The sequence below is a fragment of the Gorilla gorilla genome, chromosome 4, assembly GCF_029281585.2.
Source record: "Gorilla gorilla gorilla isolate KB3781 chromosome 4, NHGRI_mGorGor1-v2.1_pri, whole genome shotgun sequence".
Taxonomy (NCBI): domain Eukaryota; kingdom Metazoa; phylum Chordata; class Mammalia; order Primates; family Hominidae; genus Gorilla; species Gorilla gorilla.
Window position 1 is genome coordinate 57141258 of NC_073228.2, and position 23593 is coordinate 57164850.

Below are 23593 nucleotides of genomic sequence, written 5' to 3' on the forward strand. Positions count from 1 at the left end.
TTTGCAAGAATACACCACATACCCTTCATCTAGAGTCAAATATTGACATTTTACCAATTTGCTTTATCTGTGTGTGGGGGCAGTGTGTGGTCAGTATACACATTTTGTTTCTGAACCACTTGAGAGTAAGTTGCAAATGTGATATCATGTCACCCTTAAAAGTGTCAGCATGTATCTACTAATAACAAGGACATTATAAATAACCACAACATGCGTACCATACTCAGGAAACTTAACAATGACACAATATACAGTCCATAATCAAATTCCTCATAGTCCAGTAAGGAAGACAGACCTGTGAGCAGATTATACATATGAAAAAGACTTAAGGAAAGCAAAGTGTACAAAAAACTGTGGTCACACTGTGGAGAGAGGGAATTCTATCACTGAGTGGGTGGATGGGCAGGGGGTAGGAACCCTGAGGGAGAATAAAGACTTCAGAGATGAGAAAACATTTGAGTGGACTTTTTGAAAGATCTGAGTGCCAGTTTAACAGGTTTACAAGGAAAAGACTGACAGGTAGAGGGAACAGCATATGCAAAAGCAAGAGGTATAAAAGGCAGCTCCTTCATCAGGTCAAATAGCGAATGCATGCTGGGCTTAATACCTAGGTGAAGGGTTGAGAGGTACAGCAAACCACCATGACACACATTTACCATTTATCTATGTAACAAACCTGCACATTCTGCACATGTATCCTGGAACATAAAGTAAAATAAAATAAAATAAAAAGTTGAAAGAAAAGAAAAGAAAAAAGCAGCTCCTTACCACACAGATAAGAGTTCAGTCTTTTGCTGCCAAAGACGGGGAGAGGGTGTGTATAAAAGGGACTTTCTGGGGCCAGGCGCAGTGGCTCACACCTGTAATCCCAGCATTTTGGGAGGCCAAGGTGGGCAGATTACCTGAGGTCAGAAGTTTGAGAACAGCCTGGCCAACATGGTGAAACCCCGTCTCTTCTAAAAATACAAAAATTAGCCTGGCGTGGTGGCATGCACCTGTTGTCCCAGCTACTTGGGAGGCTGAGGCAGGAGAATCGCTTGAACCTGGGAGGCGGAGACTGCAGTGAGCCAAGATCATGTCACTGCACTCCAGCCTGGGCGACAGAATGAGACTCCCTCTCAAACAAACAAACAAATAAATAAATAAAGGGACTTTCCCATCCCTGCCATTTTCCCAGTGAATAATCCTAAGAACAGGTCTTGATCCTAACATGGGCTTACTTGAGCTTGACAGTTCACCAAATGTTTTGATTTTCTTCTCCAGTTTATGCCTCACCACAGGCCCTCTAGTTAAGCCAGACAGGCATGACTTTCCTACTCGTCCAGTGAGGAAACTGAAGCTCAGAAAATAAAGTGACTAGCTCAAGTCCAGGCCAGTAGATACCACAGCTGGGGCTCAGAAGTGAAACCTGAGTGTTCTATTTACCAAAGTAACCTGGTCGCTTAGCACTTGGAAGCTTCTACCTCCAGAAGTCCAGACACCTCACCTGTACCTCTCGTACCACAGAGGACAGGTCTCCTCCAGCTGTGCCCCCACTCCCCTAAAAGCCTTGTATTCCCCCCTGCAGGTTCCCTCTGGCCCCACCAGGAAAAGAAGATGGCCTATGAAAAATCAACTGATATCTTTGATGTCTCCAGGTCAATGTTCCTGTACCCATGGCTGGAATATCCAGACAGGACCAAAGGTGAGGCTGGGATGGACAGAAATGGAGCCAAGAGCAGGGGACTGAAAAAGAAATGCTACCTGGCTGTCACTCCCAGGCAAGGGTCTAGGTGAGTTCAGCAAACCCTTGGGAAACATCAGGGCAGGCCCTTGGACACTTTGATGGCTCTGTACAGTCCTCAAGGTAAGTCTCAGTCTCCTCAGCAGGGCCTACAGGGACCTCTAAGATGGGACACCTGTGTGTCTCCCCAGCTTCTGCTCCCACACCTGTACCCTGCTCTTTACCCTCAATTCTTGCACCTCCAAATCTTTGCATAGGGTGTTCCCTGTGTCTAATGCTCTTCCCCCTTATCTACCTGGCTAGTTCCTGTTTGTATTGAAGACTCAGCTTGTGGAGTTTACTCTAGGAAACCTTCCCTTATCCTCCCAGCCAGGTTAGGTACCCCTCATGTTTACCACCTGTGTCTACATCTATCTTCACATTTGTTTCCCTCTGTTAATCACTAAGAAACACTTCTGTCTCTCCAGCTAGAACAGTGGTCCTCAAAGCATGATCCCATGACCAGCAGCATCAGCATCTTGTTAGAAATGCAAATTCTCGACTGGGCACGGTGGTTCACGCCTCTAATCCCAGCACTTTGGGAGGCCAAAGCGGGCGGATCACTTGAGACCAGGAATTCCAGACCAGCCTGGCCAAGATGGTGAAACCCCATCTCTACCAAAAATACAAAAATTAGCTGGGTGTGGTGGCGGGCACCTATAATCCCAGCTACTTGGGAGGCTGAGGTACGAGAACCACTTGAACCTAGGAGGTAGAGGTTGACCTGAGCCAAGATTGTGACACTGCACTCCAGCAGCCCAGGCAAGAGAGCAAGACTCTGTCTCAATAAAAACAAAACAAAACAAAACAAAAAACAGGAAATGCAAATTCTCAGACCCCACCCTTAATCTAGTGAATCAGATACTGTGGGTATGAGTCCCAGAAATCTGTGTTTTAACAAACTCTCCACGTGATTTTTTTTTTTTTTCTAATTGAGGGTTAGGGGGCAGTCTCACTTTGTGGCCCAGATTGGTCTCGAACTCCTTGGCTCAAGCAATCTGCCCGCTTCGGCCTTACTTATCTCCCCAGTGCCTGGTGAAATATCTGGTACTAGTAGTCACTAAATGCTGAATAAATGAATGCCTGAATGTATTAATTCTTTAACCTACCTTTGCAACTGCTATCTCCTTTTTTTTTTTTTTTTTTTTTTTTTTGAGTCTTGCTTTGTTACCCAGGCTGGAGTACAGTGGCATGATCTCGGCTCCCTGCAACCTTCACCTCCCAGGTTGAAGAGACTCTCCTGCCTCAGCCTCTCAAGTAGCTGGGACTATAGGCATGCACCACCACCCCTGGCAAATTTTTATTTTATTTATTTATTTTTTGAGACGGAGTCTCGCTCTGTCGCTCTGTCACCCAGGCTGGAGTGCAGTGATGCGATCTCAGCAGGCTCCGCCTCCCGGGTTCACACCATTCTCCTGCCTCAGCCTTCTGAGTAGCTGGGACTACAGGCACCCGCCACCACACATGGCTAATTTTTTTTTTTTTTGTATTTTTAGTGGAGACGGGGTTTCACCATGTTAGCCAGTATGGTCCCAATCTCCTGACCTCGTGATCCGCCCGTCTCGGCCTCCCAAAGTGCTGGGATTACAGGCATGAGCCACTGCACCCAGCTGGCTAATGTTTTTTTTGTATTTTTAGTAGAGATGGGGTTTCACCATGCTGGCTAGGCTGGTCTCGAACTCCTGACCTCAGGTGATCTGCCTGCCTTGGCTTCCCAAAGTGCTGGGATTACAGGCAGAAGCCACCAAGCCTGGCCTGCAAATGCTATCTCATTTGAACCACACACATACTCTTATCCCTCTTGCCAGAACTCAGAAAAGCCATGGCTCCTGTTCATCTGCCCTTGTCCTGCTACCAGGTAAGACCCTTTACTTTTGCTACCCTGGGAGCTGTATCAAAGTTAGGAGGGGCAGCAAACTATCCCTTCCCATTAAAGCCAGCTCACAGAACCCTGACATTTACCCCTGGGGCTGCCATTAACTGTGATCTTGAACAAGTCACTTTCCCCCTCAGAGCCTCAGGAGCTTCCTGTGTCCCAGGCTAACCCCTGTCCACCTCCCTTTGTAGAGTTGTTATGAAACAAAGTCTATGAGGCCTTGGCTATGCAGAAAGTGCTTACTAATGGAAGTCATTTTTATTAGTTAACACAGGGACAGTTAGCAACCCTCACAGTTTGGGTTGCCAGATGAAATACAGAATGCCCAATTAAATTTGAATTTTGGATAAACAACAAATGGTGTTTTAGTACAAATGTGTCTCAAATATTTCATTCATTACCTAAAATCCAAATTTAACTTGACATCCTTGTATTTTTTTGTTTGGGAGGGGGGAGCTTTTTTTTTTTCTTCCTAAATCTGCAACCCTACTCACTGTGAGTCATGCTCCATTTTTTGAACTTATGCCAATCACTTGAGAACCCTTATTATGATCTCCTCAGTACAAAGTTGGGAACCACAGCTGAAGCCCCTCTTCCCTGTTGCCCAGATCTGTTGCAAAGAGTGAAAGAAAGGCTTAAGAAGAGACAGGGATGAATCCTAGCCAAATCTTCAGAGAAAGCCCCTGACCCACTCAAAATCCTCCATTACAGTGACAGCGGTAGTTTCACAATTGTTTAAGTGATAGATTATTTTAAGAAAGTCTGTTTCCCTGCTAAACTGTTAAGTTCCATGAGGGCAGGGATAACTGCAACCCTAGCACCCAGCACAGTACCTGGCACATAGTTGGTACTCAAATAAATATCTGAATGAGCAATAGTCTGTCTTTTCCCCACCTTTATTCCACATCCTCCCCACACCTTGCCTTTTCATTTCCCTACCCAAGTGTCATTTTCAAAGTGCTTTGAGATCCTCAACTAACCAAACTATGTATTCAAATCGATTTACAGATCACCAGTGGCTTCACAATCTGCATCTCTCTTTTGATCTTTACAACAACCTTGGTAGGGACACAGAACAAGGATTATTAGCTTTGTTTTACAGATAAGAAGACTGAGACTTTGATAGGATGAAGTAACTTGCCCAAGTTATGCAAGGGGTTAGGTGGTAGCTGTGACTCCAGCTCAGATGAGAGGCTAGAGGGCATCTGTTTCACCCTGCCCTTCCCTCCCTTTACCCCCTCCTCCCCATACCCCCACAAGCAAGGGCCTAGGGGACCCCTCTGACTGTTCTGCCACTTGCAACCCCCAGATGCCAAAGGAAGAGTTTCCCCCAAGTCCAGAGTGCTGGAGGCAGCATCCGAGCAAGCCAAACTCAGTCCCGTACTGCTACTTCAAGAAACCTGAGATCTACACGCACTGGCACGACCTGTATGATCAGCGAGAGGAAAGGGAGGCTGAGAAGATGTTGAGGAAAATGAGAGATGACTGTAGGTGTGTTTTGCCAGCCTCCATATTCTTCTCACCCTCCACATCTTCTAGGAAAGTGAGGAAGGGCAAGGAAGGGGTGGGCCAGGGAGTAAGGCAAGTCAGCCTACAGGTCCCAGAGAGGAGCTCAGGGCGGCTCGGCTTGGCTCAGCTCCATCTGGCTCGGCCGGCTCGGCTCGGCTCAGCTCTGGTGGATATCACTGAGTCCTCATCTGTCTTCCTCTGGTCCCATGTCTGAGCTGGGCTGCAGCCCTGTGGCAGAAGTGAGGTTGCAACCTGAGGAGGGAAGGTACAAAGGGACCAAAGCTGCCTATGCAATTTCTCACACAGGTACATCAAAGAGGTACATCAAACCCACATCAAAATGTTCCATCTCCCAATGAGCAAGCTGACTATAAAATCTGAGATGCGATCCAGGCCCTTAGAGCCTACCCAGGACCCCCTGAAGTGGCAAAGATTAAGGGTCAGGACCATGTGGGAGAGGACGTGGGGGACTCCCTCCCTGTGGGTGCCCTTCCCTTGGGCTCACACCATCCTTCAGCCCTCAGTCCTTGCCTGAAAAACAGAGGTAGGGTAGGAAAAGGGATTGGATTGGATGAGCTCCCTTTAGTTTGAAATTCTTTATTTTTCTCTGTCTTCCTTTCCACTGGCTGCCTTGGATGGGCAGGAACTCACAAAAAGCCTGGAATCTCCCAGAGAGGATGAGCAGTTCTATGCAGCACAGGTGAGAAGAGGCAAGGACAGAGGAGGGTGGTTACAGCCAGGAGTTGGCCAAGCTGGAAAGTAAAAAGCTGCTTGACGTGATGGTGGTTGTGGGGGTGGTATTCCAAGCACAAACTCCAGCTGTGTCCAGAGAATGGTAACTCCTGGGGATGATGTCCAAGTTTCCTTCTCTTTCCTCCATCCCTCTTCCTGCAGGCTCTGGGATGCTTACGCATCAGTGACAAGTTTGTCATGGAGGCACTACAGCAGGTGGTGAGTCTGAGAACTGCTGGAGTTCAGGAAAGAAGAAAACGGGGTCTGAGATGTGTGGCACTTGGGCACAGATGAGGCTCCCCGGGGTGCTAGGATGGCGGGTCAGATCCAGTAAGGACACAGCCACCACTGTGCAGCACGACCCATCCCATGTCCTTGGCCTCTTCGAAGAGCAGCTGGATCTAAAAGATAGGGAAGGAAGAATCTGAAGATCTCCCTGGTCTAACCGAAAAGACATTGGACTGAAAAGCCAGGAAAGTCTGAAAGCCAGAACAGAGTACATTCTCTGCCTTTACTGGAAACACCGCATATGTATACATCAGCTTACCACTGGGAACATGCATTCTTTATATCCATAATCTCATTTAACTCTTACAACAACACCAGGAATTAGTATCTGTATTTCTCTAAATGAGAAAATGAAAGCTCTGAGAGACCAAGGGACTTGCCCAAGGCCAAGTGGCTACTAGATACCAGATAGAGATTTGAACAAACATCTAACTCCCAACTGTATTGTTCCTTCCATTGAACCATTTTGGCTGTATTCTGTATTTGAGAATAGATAGGTCACTTTCTAGGCTTCGGTTTCCTCTTTTGTAAAATGAGAAGTTAAGCTGAGACAATCCCTAAAGCTCTGACATTCCATCACCTTATTATATGTTCCTACCACCCGCCTCTTAAATTAGGCCCAAACTGGTCCAGAGAAAGTGAAGTACGAGGCCTACCGAACCCTGGCCATCCTGGGTGAGTATGTCTTCTCCCTTGGTGGGGAGTTGAGAAAGTGCAACCACTTTCTCCTTTGGGTAAGGACAAATGGGTGAGGAGCATACACTTGCTCCAACCTACCATTTGGCAAGGCCTGAGAACTATCCCAGTTATGTTGAACCAAGAGAGGAAGGTGGGGTGAAAAGGGAAAAGAGATTAGAAAGAGGGAGAGGGAGGGCTCTTGGAATAGTGTTCATGTTCAGCCAGCTGCCCTGGTATCCTGGGAAGATGAGCAACACCGTGGTACCTAGGACTTAGAACTTAGGTCTCGATGGCACAGTGGAGTTCAATGGGTCCTTGCAGAGAGGGGCAGTATCAGAGGCTCTGCCCTGACTTGAGGCCCCTCCCTGTCCAGGTTGCCTGAATAAGCATGTGATCCGGGCTCTCATCAAACAGCTGAAGGAGAAAAATGAGGGTCAAATGATGGAGACTTTGACGGGGCTACGAATGGCTCTTAACTCCTGGGCTGCTGTCTCTAAAGACAAGGTGATTGGGAGGACAGTCTTTAATTGGGGGCAAAGCTGGACAAGGTAATTGATAGGTTTAGCTGGGGGTTGGGTGAGGAAGAAGGTAACCTAGCACAGCTTTGAAAGAGGAAGACACTGTCCTTGAGGAGTTCCCTCGAGAGTTGAATAGAAGCATATGGCTTGGCCACTTACTAGTCCATTTCTGAAAAGCCAAATTTCAGAGCTGCAGTTTGTATTTAAAATGGAGAATGGAGACAGTACAGATGGTTCCTGATTTAGATGGTTTGACTTACGATTTTTCGACTTTACAATGGTGCAAAAACAACATACAGTCAGTACACTCCTTAACTTACTATGGGCATGGCATTACAACCTCATAAACCCATCCATGGGATGTCATTGTAAATAGAGGAGCATCTGTAATTGTCTGATAGTACTGTTGAGAGGACTAAATGAGATAATGTATGTAAAACACCTAGTACAATGCCTATGCTCTTTAAATGGTAACCATCATTATTATCATCATCTCTAAAATAACTTATTAAGGTAAAACCTGTCAAGAAGGGACGGGGCCCAAGAGAGTCCTCAGACCCTACTGTTTTTTTCTCCTTTAGTGTTCTCTTACTTTGACCCCATCATTGCTCTATGTAAAAGAAAATCCATCATTCATCCATTTATTCAGCAAATACATAATAAACAGCTATCATGTGCCAGGCACTGTCCTAGGCCCTTGGGATATAGCAGTGAACCAGACAGGCAAAGATCTCGGCGCTTATGGAGGAGGTTACATTCTAGTGGGGGAGACACATAATAACCAATAAATTTATTTTTAGAAAATTAGGCCGGGTGTGGTGGCTCACAAATCCCAGCATGTTGAGAGGCTGAGGCAGATGATCACTTGAGGTCAGGAGTTCAAGACCAGCCTGACCAACATGGTGAAACCCTGTCTCTACTAAAAATAAAAAATAAAAATAAATAAATAAATAAAAACTTAGCCAGGCGTGGTGACACACACCTGTAATCCCAGCTACTTGGGAGGCTGAGGCAGAAATGCTTGAACCCAGGAGGCAGAGGTTGCAGTGAGCCAAGATCGCGCCATTGCACTCCAGCCTGGGCAACGAGAGCAAAACTCCATTTCAAAAAAAAAAAAAAAAAACCAAGAAAAAGAAAATTATGTAGTATGTTAGAGGTGACAGGTACAATGGAAACAATTACATAGCAGGGTAAGAGTGATCAGGAGTGACAAGTAGGAGTAGGGATGGGTTGCAATGTTAAATACAGTAGACAGGGAAGGCCTCATTTAGAAGGTACATTTGAGCAAAGACATAAAGAAAGTGAGTGGGTTAGCCTTACAGATATCTGAGAGAAGACATTCCAGGCAGAAGGACCAATGCAAAGGGAGGAGTATGTTTGGCATGGTTAAGAAAGCAAGAGGGCTCTCAAGCACAGCGTTTGGTCGCTGGGGACCAACACAGGTTCAACATGCGTATCAAGAAGTGTTATTTCTCTTCGAGGCCCATCTACCCCAGCCATGACATGATGTTTGTCCGCAACGATTGCAAGGTGTTCAGATTTTGTAAATCTAAATGTCATAGAAACTTTAAAAAGAAGCGCAATCCTCGCAAAGTTAGGTGGACCAAAGCATTCCGGAAAGCAGCTGGTAAAGAGCTTACAGTGGATAATTCATTTGAATTTTAAAAACATAGAAATGAACCTATCAAATACTAGCAAGAGCTATGGAATACAACTATTGACACAATGAAGAGAGTTGAAGAGATCAAACAGAAACGCCAAGCTAAATTTATAATGAACAGATTGTAGAAAAATAAAGAGCTACAGAAAGTTCAGGATATCAAAGAAGTCAAGCAAAACATCCATCTTATCCGAGCCCCTCTTGCAGGCAAAGGGAAGCAGTTGGAAGAGAAAATGGTACAACAGTCACAAGAGGATGTGGACAATAGGATGCTTCTTTAAAATCTCTGTAACCATTTCTTTTTTTTTTGAGACCGAATCTAGCTCTGTCACCCAAGCTGGAGTGCAGTGGCATGATCTCGGCTCACTGCAACCTCGGCCTCCCGGATTCAAGCAATTCTCCTGCCTCAGCCTCCCAGGTAGCTGGAATTACAGGCATGTGCCACCACGCCCGGCTAATTTTTTTGTATTTTTAATAGAGACGAGGTTTCACCATATTGGCCAGGCTGGTCTCGAACTCCTGATCTTGTGATCCACCCACCTCGACCTCCCAAAAATAAATAAATAGGCCGGGCATGGTGGTTCACACCTGTAATCCCAGCACTTTGGGAGGCTGAGGCGAGTGGATCACAAGGTCAGGAGATCGAGACCATCCTGGCTAACATGGTGAAACCCGGTCTCTACTAAAAATACAAAAAATTAGCTGGACGTGCTGGCGGGCGCCTGTAGTCCCAGCTACTTGGCAGGCTGAGGCAGGAGAATGGCGTGAAACCGCGAGATGGAGCTTGCAGTGAGCCAAGATCGTGCCACTGCACTCCAGCCTGGGCAACAGAGCGAGACTCCATCTCAAAATAAATAAATAAATAAATAAATAAATAAATAAATAAATAAATAAATAAATAAATAAAAATAAGGACTTTGAAGAGAGTGTGAAAAATAGCAAAGTTCTTGGTTTTTTGTTTTTTTTTTGAGACGGAGTCTTGCTGTGTCACCCAGGCTGGAGTGCAGTGGTGCAATCTCGGCTCACTGCAAGCTCCACCTCCCAGGTTCACGCCATTCTCCTGCTGCAGCCTCCCGAGTAGCTGGGACTACAGGCGCCTGCCACCGCGCCCAGCTAATTTTTTTTTTTTTTTGTATTTTTAGTAGAGATGGGGTTTCACTGTGGTCTCGATCTCCTGACCTCGTGATCCGCCCGCCTTGGCCTCCCAAAGTGCTGGGATTACAGGCGTAAGCCACCGTGCCCGGCCGAAAAATAGCCATGTTCTTAAATGATGTCCTTAAATAGGCAAGAAGAGATAAGGTCTAAGACACAAGTGGAGACTGGCCTTAGATAGATGGTTGTAGTCTATAGTTAACAAGTAGAAAGGAAGGGTGTATGGGTGCAAGTGTTGGAAGCTGGACAGAAGTAGTCATAGGAGTCTATGGAACTTCCTTTCTAGTTGCTTTGATTTTCTCACTGAAGTAGAAAGCAAGGTCACTAGCCAAGAGTAAGAATAGAGGAAGAAGTGTTCCAGAAAGGGTGTGAATTGGAAGAGTGAGAAAGAGAACTGCCCAGGGAAAAACAGTATGATTACCAGACAGCATTAAGGGTCTATATGAGGTCTGTGTTCACACATTTTAACAAGATCATTCGCTGCAATAGTGTTTTTCTCCAGGAAGTGCTGGCACAAGGTAGAGAGTTTGACTGTAGTTCTGTCCAGGGAGTAGAATGAAGCAAGAGTGGGTAAGGGAGCTGCGGGTGAGGAAGGGGAGTGATTACAGCAGGATCATGGAATTTAAGCTGGGTCAAGAGGGACAGAGGTGTGGAGGAGTGCAAAGGTGGCAGGCTCAATGGATTATTTAGTCCCTTGTGGAGTCAAACAATTGTTGGACTCGGGAGCTGGAAAAAGAGGTGATGGTCAGAGTGGGATCCATGAAATGGAGATTATGGAGAAGCTGCATTTGTGGGTAATGATCAGGTCTCTCAGTGGGATTAGTGGCTGAGGCAGAGAAGAGGACAAGGATATTGGAGGAGAGGTATGGGATCACTCACATGTATATTCTTTTAAATGACAGGAATTAACACAGCAGAAGTGTTGAAGAGAGTAACAGTGATCCATCCATGAGATAGTTATAGAGAAATGAGATCTGACCTAGAAGCAAGTAGGTGACAGCAAGAATAAGTTAATTGGTTGAAATAATCTGATACACAAGATTCATTTTAGGGAGGAAGGTGAATATAGTCTGGAAGCATAAAGCACAAAGCCTGGCATAAAGTACATAGCCCCTCCCCTTAGCCATTTTGTCTCCCTCACAGAGGACTCAAGTCGGGGATGAGGGCAAGCTGGTGCCTGTACTACAGACACTGATCAAGAAGTCGTCCAGTGAAGCATCTCTGGAGGCAGCCCTGTGCCTGGGTTTCCTGAGGCCTTGCAGCAACATGGTCCAAGAGTTCTTGTTGCAGTGCCTGTGCCAAGGACTCAAGACCCAGCGGATGAAGGTGTGAGGGGCAGGAGGCTGGGATCCCTGGGGAAACAGAAGCCACTGCTGAATTGTGTGTGGTCTGGATCCTGCCATCCTGGTGGTGGAGCACTGCAGGATCCTCTGTGTGCTTATGACTATGTCCATGTATGAGTATGGGGTCATATGGACATATAAGCGTACATGTGTCTGTGTATATTTGATAGGTATGGGTGTTCGTTTATGTATATGCACACATGAACTTCTGTGGTCAAGAGGCAAAGAGGCAGAAAAAAGGACCTTAGCTGTTCCTCAGTTCTAGGCTCAGACCTCAAGTCCACCTGGCCACACAGATGCCTCTAGGCCCTGTACACCCTGCCCTACCCTGCCCCTCATAGGCACTTAGGATGCTGGTCAAGGTGATGCACGTGCACTCAGCCCCAGTCATCAGGGCCATCCTAGACCAGCTGTGTTCTTCCAGTGTCCTTGAGGTAAGCTCTGGACTGCCTGAACCCTTCCTTTCCCGGCACTAGGATAGGGTTAGGGGATGAAGAAGGGAATCCATCTTTCACACCTCCCCACTAACCCTCACCCCCGACCTCAGGACCGCTTTGAAGCCACCCAAATGCTCAAGACCATTGGGCTGGAACAGATCCAGGCACAGGGGCTAGAGGAACTCACATTTAACCTGCTCAGGAGGAAGACGCATAATGAACCCTTCCTTGTAAGTGAGACCAAAGCTCCCAAGCCCAGAGACACCCAAACCTTTCTCTTTTCCGTGTTCTGGAGACCTCCCCTGGCCTCCACCGAAGTATCACATTCATCCTGACCTACTCCTGTTCAACTAATGCAGCCCAGGTTTTTATATCACCTTGCCTTTGCTCAGGCAGTTCTCTCAGGTTAAAATGATCTGAGTCATCCTTCCTTCTATAAGGTAAAAAACTGTCTCATACTATTCACTCGCACCAGTAAGTAATCCGTCTCCCCTTCTGCCTACTAAAAATACTGTATTGCTCCTTCAAGACCGATCCCAACGATACCTCCTATGGGAAGCTTTCCCAAATCACCAATCAGCATTAACCCTACCTTCCTCTATGTTCTCTTGCTTTTATATTTACTATAGCTTGTTATAAAACTAGGTGTTATATTTCTTTTTTTTTTTTTTAAGACGGAGTCTTGCTCTGTTGCCCAGGCTGGAGTGCAGTGGCGCGATCTTGGCTCACTGCAAGCTCTGCCTCCTGGGTTCACGCCATTCTCCTGCCTCAGTCTCCCGAGTAGCTGGGACTACAGGCGCCCGCAACCACGCCTAGCTAATTTTTTGCATTTTTAGTAGAGACGGGGTTTCATCGTGTTAGCCAGGATGGTCTCCATCTCCTGACCTCGTGATCCGCCCACCTCGGCCTCCCAAAGTGCTGGGATTACAGGCGTGAGCCACCGCGCCCAGCCCTAGGTGTTATATTTCTAAAGACATTTTTAAAAAATATAAATCAGATTGTGCCTTCTCTGCATAAAACTTTCTATTGGCTCCCAATGCCCTGTGGATAGCTTATGCTGCTTCCACAGCTCAAGCCTGCTTGCCTCTCTAGCTTCATCTCTCACCATTCTCCCCGCCAGAACCACGTACCAACTATGCTTAGGACAACCATGTCCTGATTTATACCTGTTGTCCCAGGGTAATCAGAGCACTCAGAGTGCTTGGGAGAGTCCATTTGGTCACCTCTCTGAGTTGAACTATTTTCAGCTCCCCATCCTCTCTGCACCTTCTCCTGCCTCGATTTTTTAATATGCTCTCCCCTCTGCTCTTAAAATCTGACCAACCCCAACCCTCTGCCTAGTTAAACTCCCACTCACCTTCCAAGTTTCATTCAGCTCGGGCATCACCTCTTCCAGGAAGTCTTCCTGGCACCCAAGACTGAGTTAGGAGACCCTCCTATGTGTACCCTACACAGTATTGTAATTGCCTATTTACTTGTCTGCTTCCTCCACCGGGCTATGAGCTCCTTAAGGCAGGGACTCTACATAGCACAAAGGAAATGTTCAGTAAAGATTTGAGAGGCTCTTAAGTGTACACCCTTGCATTCCCTCTCTCTGTTGACTCATTTTGATTCCTCTGCAGGCTGTGAGGCAGGCTGTGGCTCAAACTGTGGAAGAGCTCAAGTTGAAGCCTAAGATGATGAACTTGGTGGAGGCGTGAGTGGCCTGGGAGCTGCCAGGGCCAAATCCTAGGCTGTGGGAAGGGGGCAGAGGGTCAGTGAGAAGGTCAGTGGGAAGGGGTCAGAGGGTCAGTGAGAGCTGAGAACCTACAGTGCAGCAGGTCCTCAGCTCTCCCTTGCCCATGCCCCTAACCAAGTAACTCTTTGACCCCTGAGCTTTTGTTCATCTGTAAAGAAAGAGTAATAATACCTACCAAGGTTAGGTATAGGTTGCTATAAAGCTCAAATTATGACATGAAAAGAACTTTTTTTAAAAAGATAAAATTTCTGGACAGTCCTGATCATCATTCAGTGCCTCCTGGCAAACTGTGGTGCCTCTTTTTCCTCTCCCTGCCCCTTTTCTGATCCAAGAAACAAGAGAAGGAAATGAATGAAATTAGCATCACTTTGCCTAATTCACTCTGGACCTGAAAAGCAACCAGCCTCCCTTCCACTTCCCCTACTCCTTAATTCAACTATAACATACTCACTCCCTTCTACACAGACAACTGATGAACCCAGATGCCACTGCACGCCAGGAAGCAGTCATCTCTTTGGTAAGGCAGGCTCTGCTTCTCTGACCCAATTCCTGTGTTGATGGCAGGGGGAGTAGGCGATTGAGCAGAGTCACTGAGGGGAATAAAGGCCTGTAAACTTCGGGGAAGTTGTTTATTTTAGAATTCCAGCCCTACCGAACCTTTTCTTCAGGGTTGGGGGTGGGTGGGCTAAGGGACAGAAGATTGATGTGAGGAGTGTTGCTTAGATGCTGCAGAAATTATCTTGAGTCTTCCTAGCAAATAATGGGCATTAAAGTCCCATGCAGTGGTTCCAAATGGCAAGGAAAGGAGTATCTCAGCTGGGAAACCCTATCTCCCCGCTCTCTATGCTGCAGAGTCTCACAAAGGGGCTAGAATGGGAAAGAGTATAAGGTGTCTTCCTGGGGCTGGCTACGTAGGCACTCTCACTCTGCCTCTGCCAGGGTGTCCTGGGGATCCGCAGTCCACAAGTGTTCCACTTGCTCCTGGACTTACTAGATGCAGAAAACCACCAGGCTGTGAAGAAGAGTGTAAGTAAGGCGTTCCTACCCACCTCTTCCTCTTCTCTAGCCCTCCTCCAAGCTTCTCCCACCTATCTCACCACCATTTGCTCCTTGTCAGGAGGAGAGGGTCATGAGCCCTTAGACACTGTCCCTTGACCTTGTTCCTTGCGGCCACAGTGCCCTGTGGCTAGAATTCCCCCCTACTTTGGGTGCTCCCTCTCTGGAGCCTCCCAGCCTGAACCCAAAGTGAGCCAGCACTAGGACCTTTGTTTCAATGCAGCTACAAGAAACATTAATCCTTTGTGCCTCAATTGATCCCTGGATCCAAAACAAGCTGAAAAACAAGGTTCTCTTTGTATATGAGGCACCTAAGACCAATGTGAAGGCAGAGCCCACAAGGTTCCAGAAAGAGCCTGAGAACCCAGAAGAGTTAACTATTCAAGACTTTCGACTTGCAAAGCTGAACCCCTTGTTTATTGCAAAGTCCATCACCAAAGTAGGCCAAAAGAAAACGCCTGCTTTCCCACCGTGCTGCTCGAAACCACGAAAACATAGGCCACAGGCCATAGGGCCCTGGCAGCCAAGGATCAAGAAACAGCTCCGGATCCTTGCTGAAATTGCCGAATAAGTCAGTTCTTTGGGCCTATTCCCCGACTCCCTCCCTGAAGATGCTTTTCAGGCTCCCCTGAGAAAACAATCCATACTTATCTTCCGTGAATAAACAAGTGTCACTCTACCTACCACATTTCTCTGAATCACTACTGCCACTTCTGTTCATCAGAAGCTCCACTGGAACACAGGTCTCCTCATTCCTACCTGGGTATACTTTCCACTCAGCCACATGCCCTTCTACCAGAGGAAAGAGGGAAGGACAGAGCCAAAGCTTCTCTGGACGGCCAGCCTGCCTCCCTAAATCAAGTGCTTATCTGTGTCCAGAACTTGATGGCAAAGCTAGAGAGGAGTCTGCCTAGAGAGAGAAAAGTAGGAGAAAATGCTGGAAAGCTTGGATCATGTCCTCTTACTAACTTGCCCTCACCCCCCACCTTCCTACCAGCGGTCAGGAGATAATTAAGCTTTAATCAGAACCAACCATCCTCTCTGCTGCCTCTTCAATCTAGGTACCTGCTTTCTATCCTTTCCTTTGAAAGACCCTATTTACTCTCTAGGTCATTCCCTTTGAAAGACCCTTCTTATTCTCTAAAACTGCCTTAATTTCTCCCCTATTTCTACTGAAGCTTTAGTTTCCCTTTGCCAACAGGACCTACCACACCAATCCCAAAAAGCTACAACCCCTATCAAGAAGGAAAGGCCCAGACTTTGGAGTCAGACAAATCTGATATCTAATCCTAAGGTTCATCACTTTTTTTTTTTTGAGACGGAGTCTCGCTCTGTCGCCCAGGCTGGAGTGCAGTGGCGCGATCCTGGCTCACTGCAAGCTCCGCCTCCCGGGTTCACACCATTCTCCTGCCTCAGCCTCCAGAATAGCTGGGACTACAGGCGCCCACCACCACGCCCGGCTAATTTTTTGTATTTTTAGTAGAGACGGGGTTTCACTGTGTTAGCCAGGATGGTCTCGATCTCCTGACCTCGTGATCAGCCTACCTTGGCCTCCCAAAGTGCTGGGATTACAGGCATGAGCCACTGCGCCTGGCCAGTTAATCACTTTTAACTTTGCACAAGTTATTATTATTAAAAGTTAATACTTAACCTTTGTGATTTTGTTTCCTCACCTATAAAATGAAAATAATAATACCTATTACCTCAGAAAGCTCCTATGAGGATTACCATAAAGGTTAACAGTGCCTGTTATTACATAGTAAACAATCAAATATGAACTTTTCTCTCCTTTCCTCTTTAATGTAGTCATGTGAGCCTGTGACCATCAGAGGTTAAAAACGACTGTCTCCTTTCACCTCCTCTTCTTCCCCCAATCCTACTGATTTACTGGGAGGTCAAGTTCTTCCCCTCAAGCATAGAAAAGTCAAAATAAAACAGACGCTCCTTTCTACTTCCCCGCACCCCAGGTTCTACAGTAGTCCCAACAGTTATTCTGAATTCAGTGCAGGCTGAGCGTTCCTAATCCCAAAATCCAGAATGCTCCAACTAGAAACTTTTTGAATACCAACATGACACTCAAAGAAAATGCTCATTGCAGCATTTTGGATTTGGGGATTAGAGATATTCAACCTGTAAGTATAATGTAAATACTCCAAACTCTGAAAAAAAAATCTGAAATCCAAAACATTTTTGGTTCCAAGCATTTTGGATAAGGGATACTAAACCTGTACAGTGTGTCACTCAGAATTATCTCCCAACCTACCCCATCACTGCTAGATTCATGTTTTGCCTGTGAGCGAGCTGTAAGTAAAAACCAAGGGTGGTTTCACTATTTTGAGTGTATGCAGCACTGCCTGGGGACCCCTCTAATATTGTGACGCCAAAGTCCAATGATAGGAAAGATGTTCCTCTTTTGCCCACTCCACTGCTTTGGGTCCATGAGCAACATAACCCAAATTTCCCTGTGCCTCAAAAGCCTGTGAGTACAAAACATGGCCTTACTAACTACATAATTCAAACTCAACTTCTGCAAAATCCTGCCCACAGATCCCCAACCACTCCACCTCCATATTTTTAGGTATTTCCAGAGGACGTCTTATTATTCAACCAGATACAAATATCTGCCTAGTAGCACCTCAATCCTAATTTCACCAGTCCCCACGAGAAGACAAGATGGCAGTGAGGGGCATAAAGGTTTTCACAGAGCAGTCACCATCTGGTACACCACCAACGTACCAGAGCCCTCCCAGTACCAAAGCTACCTAGATCAAACACTCTTAGAAGTCTACTTTATCCAAGCAGTCGCTGGCTTCTCTCATAGTCCAAAGACACCCACTGGTCTCAGTTACTGGGACTGATCCTTAGACACTATTCAAAATGTAAGTCCCTCTCTTTTCTCTCCTCTAACCCAAACCTTTCTAATGGGATCTCTGGATGCTTCTTCTGATGGCAAACAAAAAGCATTCACACCCTCCACTCTCCCTCAAACCTTCTCATCTATCTTTCAGGCTGTAACTGAAAACTGGCTATTGACTGGGCCCCTTTCTGAAATCGCTCAGGTGTTGCTGATTCTCCTAAATCCCTCCCAATATCACCACTGTTTTGCACATTTATATAAAAATCAGTGTTTCAGCCAGGCGCAGTGGCTCACGCCTGTAATCCCAGCACTTTAAGAGGCTGAGGCAGAAGGCTCACTTGAGGTGAGGAGTTCAAAACCAGCCTGGCCAACATGGTGAAACCCCGTCTCTACTAAAAATACAAAAATTAGCTGGATGTGGTGGAACACATTTGTAATCCCAGCTACTTGGGAGGCTGAGGCAGGAGGATCATCTGGACCCGGGAGGGGGAGGTTGCAGTGAGGCAAGATCATGCCACTGCACTTCAGCCTGGACAAGAGTGAAACTCTGTCTCAAAAATAAAAAATAAAGAAAATAAAAAGAAAAATCTGCTGGGCATGGTGGCGTACGCCTGTAATCCCAGCACTTTGGAAGGCCGAGGTGGGTGGATCACCTGAGGTCAGGAATTTGAGACCAGCCAACATAACAAAATCCCATCTCTAATGAAAATACAAAAATTAGCTGGGTGCAGTGGGAGGCACTTGTAATCCCAGCTACTTGGGAGGCTGAAGCAGGAGAATCGCTTGAACCCAGGAGGCAGAAGTTGCAGTGAACCCAGAAGGTGCCACTGCACTCCAGCCTGGACAATAGAGACTCCATCTTAAAAAAAAAAAAAAAAAGAAAAAAGAAAAAGAAAATCAATGTTTCTCTGAGGATCCTGCTCACCAACCAGCAATTACCCACTGGTCCATTTCTCCATTTCCTCTCATTCATTGCCTGACTCTTTGTCACCTCTCTGATGGCATCCCTTTGGACAAACATTCAATACTCCAGCCCCTCAGTCCTTCATCTCAATTACAAAGACATTTCCCTTCCATTCACTTCAGCTACCCACTTCCAACGTTACACCTAACCTTTGTCATCCCTAGGAATTGCTCTATCTCCAAAATGTTCACATCTCACTTTCTGACCCAACCTTCAATCTGTGCAGCTCTTATTATCCACACAAGTTCTTTGAATCTCATCACCAACACTAAGCTCCTGACTTCCTTCCATCCTCCCTCTTTTTTTCTTACTCAACCTGGATCCCATCCATTAATCATTACCCTCACTTTTGTCATCTCTGATCAGTAAAACCCCTACTCTAAATCAAACTGCCTCTGCTCCTATAACCATGTTGCTATCAAAGCTGTTGAAAAATCACATATCCATACAGACTGGAACCCCCAAATACTTGCCTTTTTTTTTTTTTTTTTTTTGAGGAGTCTGACTCTGTCGCCCAGGCTAGAGTGCAGTGGCGCGATCTCGGCTCACTGCAAGCTCTACCTCCTGGGTTCGCGCCATTCTCTTGCCTCAGCCTCACGAGTAGCTGGGACCACAGGCGCCCGCCACCATGCCTGGCTAATTTTTTGTATTTTTAGTAGAGACGGGGTTTCACCGTATTAGCCAGGATGGTCTCAATCTCCTGACCTCGTGATCAGCCCACCTCAGCCTCCCAAAGTGCTGGGATTACAGGCGTGAGCCACCGCGCCTGGACTGCTTGCCTCCTACTTTAACTGAGCCCTTATTGTCACCTGGCAGATTTATGGGTTCCTAGGCACACACTTCCCTGATCCCCACAGTGGTTATAAGTCAAGCCTTCTCTTCTAACCTCACATATCCTACAATCTCTTAAAACTTTCGGCCGGGTGTGGTGGCTCATGCCTGTAATCCCAGCATTTTAGGAGGCCGAGGCGGGCAGATCACAAGGTCAGGAGATTTGAGACCATCCTGGCTAACATGATGAAACCCCGTCTCTACTAAAAATACAAAAAATTAGCCGGGCATGGTGGCGGGCACCTATATTCTCAGCTTCTCAGGGGTTGAGGCAGGACAATGGCATGAACCCGGGAGGCGGAGCTTGCAGTGAGCCGAGTTCGCGCCACTGCACTCCAGCCTGGGCGACAGAGCAAGACTCCGTCTCAAAAAAATAAAACAAAACAAAAAAAACCCTTCTATTATATTACTTCCCCAAACTCTGCAGACTATTATACTTTCTCATCAGGAAAACAAAAAGACATCAGATGGAATTACCTCAACTTCCTCCTGCCACCTCAGCTATACACATCCTTGTTTATAGCACGAGAGTAGGTAAGAGTACAGGCTCTAAGGCAGATGGCTAGGTTAGAATCCTGGCTCTGCCACTTACTAAAGATTCGATCTGGGCAACTTGCTCAATCTCTCAGTGCCTCTGTTCCTTACTGTACCCCCTAAAAAGCCCCTTCCCAATGGCATTCAAAATCATTTACACCATATACCTCTTCTGTGAAGTATTTCCGGTATCTCCTAGCTTCAAAGGATTGTTGAGTTAAATGAGATAACACACATAGACTGCTTGTAACAGTGCCTGGCACACAGTAAGCTCCCAATTAATGTTAGTCGTTTTTACTACTACCAGCATCCACACCTATTCTTACCTCCAACTGCAATGCAAGAGGCATTCTCTTCTTCTAAGGCAAATCCTTCACCGACCTTCTAGACGCCACCCCTTCAAGGGACTTGAACATCAATTATTCATGTATAAACATGCTCAATTCTCACCCATCTTAAAAATAACCTTCCACAAGCCAAGTATCCCCATCTAGCTACCTCCTCCTCTCACATCATGCCTCCTTTACCCTTCATAATCAAATTTCTTTGTCCACATTCCCTGTATCCATTTCCCCAATTTTTATTAACTTTCTATTATGCATTTCTATTATCACACTGCAGTTTGAGTTCAGAATTCAATTCTCTGCCCAAACTGCTTTTGCTAAGGCAGTGGTTCTCAACAGGGAGCAATTTTGCCCCCTAGTGGCCATCTGAAGCCATTTTTTAGTTGTCACAACATGGAGAGGTAAGGGCTGCTACTGGCATCCAGTAGGTAGAGGCCAGGGATGCTATTAAACATCCTACAATGCACAGGGCAGCATCCCACAGGGCATTTTCCAACCCAAAATATCGACAGTATCAAACCCTGCGCTAAAATAATGTGTAACTATGTTGCTCAACGTAATGAATGCCTTCTATCCTTTACATGAGGTAGCCTGGCTTAAGTACTTGATACTATTAGCTTCTCCTTTCCTAAAATTCATTCTTCCTTTGGGTTCCACTGACCACGCCTCACTGGCCATTCCCATTCTAGTCTGTTTTAAGATCCTCTTCTGCTCATCTGTTAAATGTCAGTATTTCTCCAAGTTTCCTCCTAGGCTCTTCTCTTTCCATATATTGTCTCCAAAAACTAGAATCACCTGGGGCTCTTTTAAAACATGCCCAAGCCTCCGGGCACAGTGGCTCACACCTGTAATCCCAGCACTTTGGGAGGCCGATGCGGGCGGAACATGAGGTCAGGAGTTCGAGACCAGCTTGGCCAACATAGCGAAACCGCTAAAAATACAAAAAATTAGCTGGGCATAGTGCTAGGTGCCTGTAATTCCAGTTACTCGGGAGGCTGAGGCAGGAGAATCACTTGAACCCAGGAGGCCGAGGTTGCAGTGAGCCAAGATCGTGCTACTGCACTCCAGCCCAGATGACAGTGCAAGACTGTGTTTCAAAAAAAAAAGCCCAGGTCTCATTCACAGATGTGTTTTGGAGGTTAGGAACACTAGGAAGAAACATTTGGAAGGGAAGCTCAAAAGCTCTATTCAGTCCACATTTTTTTTAAACACAATTATTTTACATCCAACTGCAAAGGTCAAGTAGGCAACTGGGAGGGGAGAAGTCAGGACTGGAGACGTAAATTTGGTAGGTATCACCATATTAGATGATATTTAAAGCCATAACCTGGATAAGCTTGCGCAGGATAAAAGTGATTAAGAGAAAGGGGCTTAGAAAGAGCCCTGAGAAACTTCTAACATGTAGAGGTCAAGTTGAGAAGGCAGACATGTAATTCAGTAAGGCAGATAATCAGGGGAACATGGCATCAAATGCTACTTTCTGAGCTGCAGAATTATGTCTCTACCTAGAAGTTTCATGAGTTCTCTGAACTCAACACATTCAAAATGGAATTCCCATCTTGCCTGCAAAGCTGTTCCTTCCCTAATGAACAACATATCTACCCAATCACGCAGGCCAGAAACCAGACTCTTCCTTCTCCGCTATTTCTGACATCAAACTAAATCCTGTCAAATTTCCCTCTTGATTTTTCAAATCTAGTTATCTCCTTTCCTCTAGTCACTATCTGAGCCTCAGGCCAATATAATCCCTTACGTGGCTGTCTCCAGTCCAGCCTTCCCACAAGGCAGTCATAATCATCATCCGATGCCACTCAAATCAGATCATGCCACACCCATTTACCATCTTTTAATGACTCCCTGTTTGGAGGGAGGTAAAAAGTGAAATGCAAGGACCTTGTCACAGAGCTTGTTTACCTCTCCAGTCTTCTCTTTTGCATGACCATCCTTGAACTCTTCCCTTCAGTCACAAAGAACTACATACAATTCTCCTCAAGTGCAGATCCTGCTCCCCACTCTGTCTTAGCTCCTGATTTGTTCATGTTGTTTCCTTCTGGGAACACTATTTTCTTGCCTCTGTACTTAGTGAACACTATTTTCTCAGCCTCTGTACTTAGTGAACTCCTAGTCTTCCCTCCACATTCGCCTTTCCCTACTCCCATGTGACTAAATTTAGTGTCCTTCAAATCAGCCCTCTAAGCACCTTGAACTTGTTACTGGTGCACTTATCGACTATGCTTTCTGTTTACTTGGTCGGCAACATATCTAGAATCTGATTCAGTGCCTTACCCATAGTTAAGAGTAGAATAAATAGTTCTCTAATAAACAGCAAATAACATACATATGTTGCCATCTTAACCCTGGCTTGTAAATCCTTTCTTTTCCTTGGAACTTCATATTCCCAGCATCTAAAACACTCCCCTAAATAAATCGTTGTCAAGTGATACTAAATAACTATATCAAAATCACCTGGTAAGCTTGATCTAAGTAAGTATTTCCAGCCCTAACTCCCCATACCTCATTGAGCTCTGATCCAGCAGACCTAGAGGGCTGGGAATCTAGGAATCTAAATTTAACAACCTAGGAATCTAATTTTAACAAACTTCAGGTGATTCTGACTTGTCATTCCTGGGAACCACTGAACACAGTAGGAGCTCAATAAATATTGTTCAAAGTAACATTTTAATTTACCGAAGTATATAATTCATTTCCTAATTCTTTAGGATTAGAGTCTAATGTAACTGAGTCCTGAGTGTGACAGAACAATGCACTAGTATGTACAAAAGTCCACAAAAACAAGCAGCCTTTATTGCAGTATTACAAAACACTTTTCATTTTGGCAATATTTTACAACGCATTTAGCTCCAAGGGTTGGGGAGAAGGTTGGAAACTAAAGGGGGAAATCTCAACAGACATTTCTAAAAGAAAAACTGTCCCAGCCCTCCCACCCAAATAAAAATCCAAATGTCACTTAATTTCACTACCCAAGAAGAGGCCACGAGGAAAGCAGCAGGCAAAACTCTGGCAATTTCACTATGGATCATGTCAGAGACAAAGGAACATTCAAAACAGTCATCAGTATGGTCGGTTGCGCTGATCATTTCTGTAGTCGTTTCTAGGAATGAAAAATAAAGAGCCGGACTAAATTCTAATTTTCTACGAAGGGGGAGCATTAGACACTTCTTCAGGGTACTAGTGATTGGCATCAGCTAGACAATTTCTAAAGAATGACACCATGCCTCATTTATTTCTATACTCCTAGAAGATACTTCAATGTTAATTTACCAGCTTTAAGATTCACAAAGTTCCTAGAAGAA

At 45.8% G+C, this 23593-nt stretch overlaps 2 protein-coding genes and 1 pseudogene across 10 annotated transcripts in view; 2 read left to right on the forward strand and 1 right to left on the reverse strand.

Annotated features, from left to right (window-relative positions):
- The first annotated feature begins 1471 nt into the window (after positions 1-1471).
- HEATR9 (HEAT repeat containing 9) lies at positions 1472-15428 on the forward strand. 7 transcript variants are annotated; one of them, XM_063706525.1, is made up of 16 exons: positions 1472-1513; positions 1638-1684; positions 3571-3620; positions 4948-5129; positions 5454-5586; positions 5791-5847; positions 6042-6098; positions 6785-6842; positions 7219-7349; positions 11319-11501; positions 11860-11952; positions 12066-12185; positions 13578-13651; positions 14159-14210; positions 14633-14719; positions 14973-15428. In XM_063706525.1, the coding sequence occupies exons 2-16, from the start codon at positions 1642-1644 to the stop codon at positions 15318-15320; spliced, it is 1668 nt and encodes a 555-aa protein (XP_063562595.1). In that variant the 5' UTR covers positions 1472-1513; positions 1638-1641; the 3' UTR covers positions 15321-15428. The 7 variants fall into 7 exon arrangements, with proteins under 7 accessions (XP_063562595.1, XP_004041946.1, XP_063562596.1 ...); XM_004041898.4 differs by lacking the exon at positions 1472-1513 and having other exon boundaries at positions 1582-1684; XM_063706526.1 differs by lacking the exon at positions 1472-1513 and having other exon boundaries at positions 1582-1684; positions 14633-14723; positions 14973-15150.
- On the forward strand, positions 8530-9409 carry LOC101125544 (probable ribosome biogenesis protein RLP24; annotated as a pseudogene).
- Positions 15429-23054: 7626 nt separating the features above from the next.
- The window catches only part of TAF15 (TATA-box binding protein associated factor 15), a 37761-nt gene continuing 37222 nt past the window's right edge, over positions 23055-23593 (reverse strand). For all 3 annotated transcript variants that reach the window (XM_004041900.5, XM_019027885.4, XM_055388437.2), the window contains exon 16: positions 23055-23391. In XM_004041900.5, coding sequence (XP_004041948.1) covers positions 23352-23391 — 40 coding nt within the window. In that variant the 3' untranslated portion in view covers positions 23055-23351. The remainder of the gene's footprint in view (positions 23392-23593) is intronic.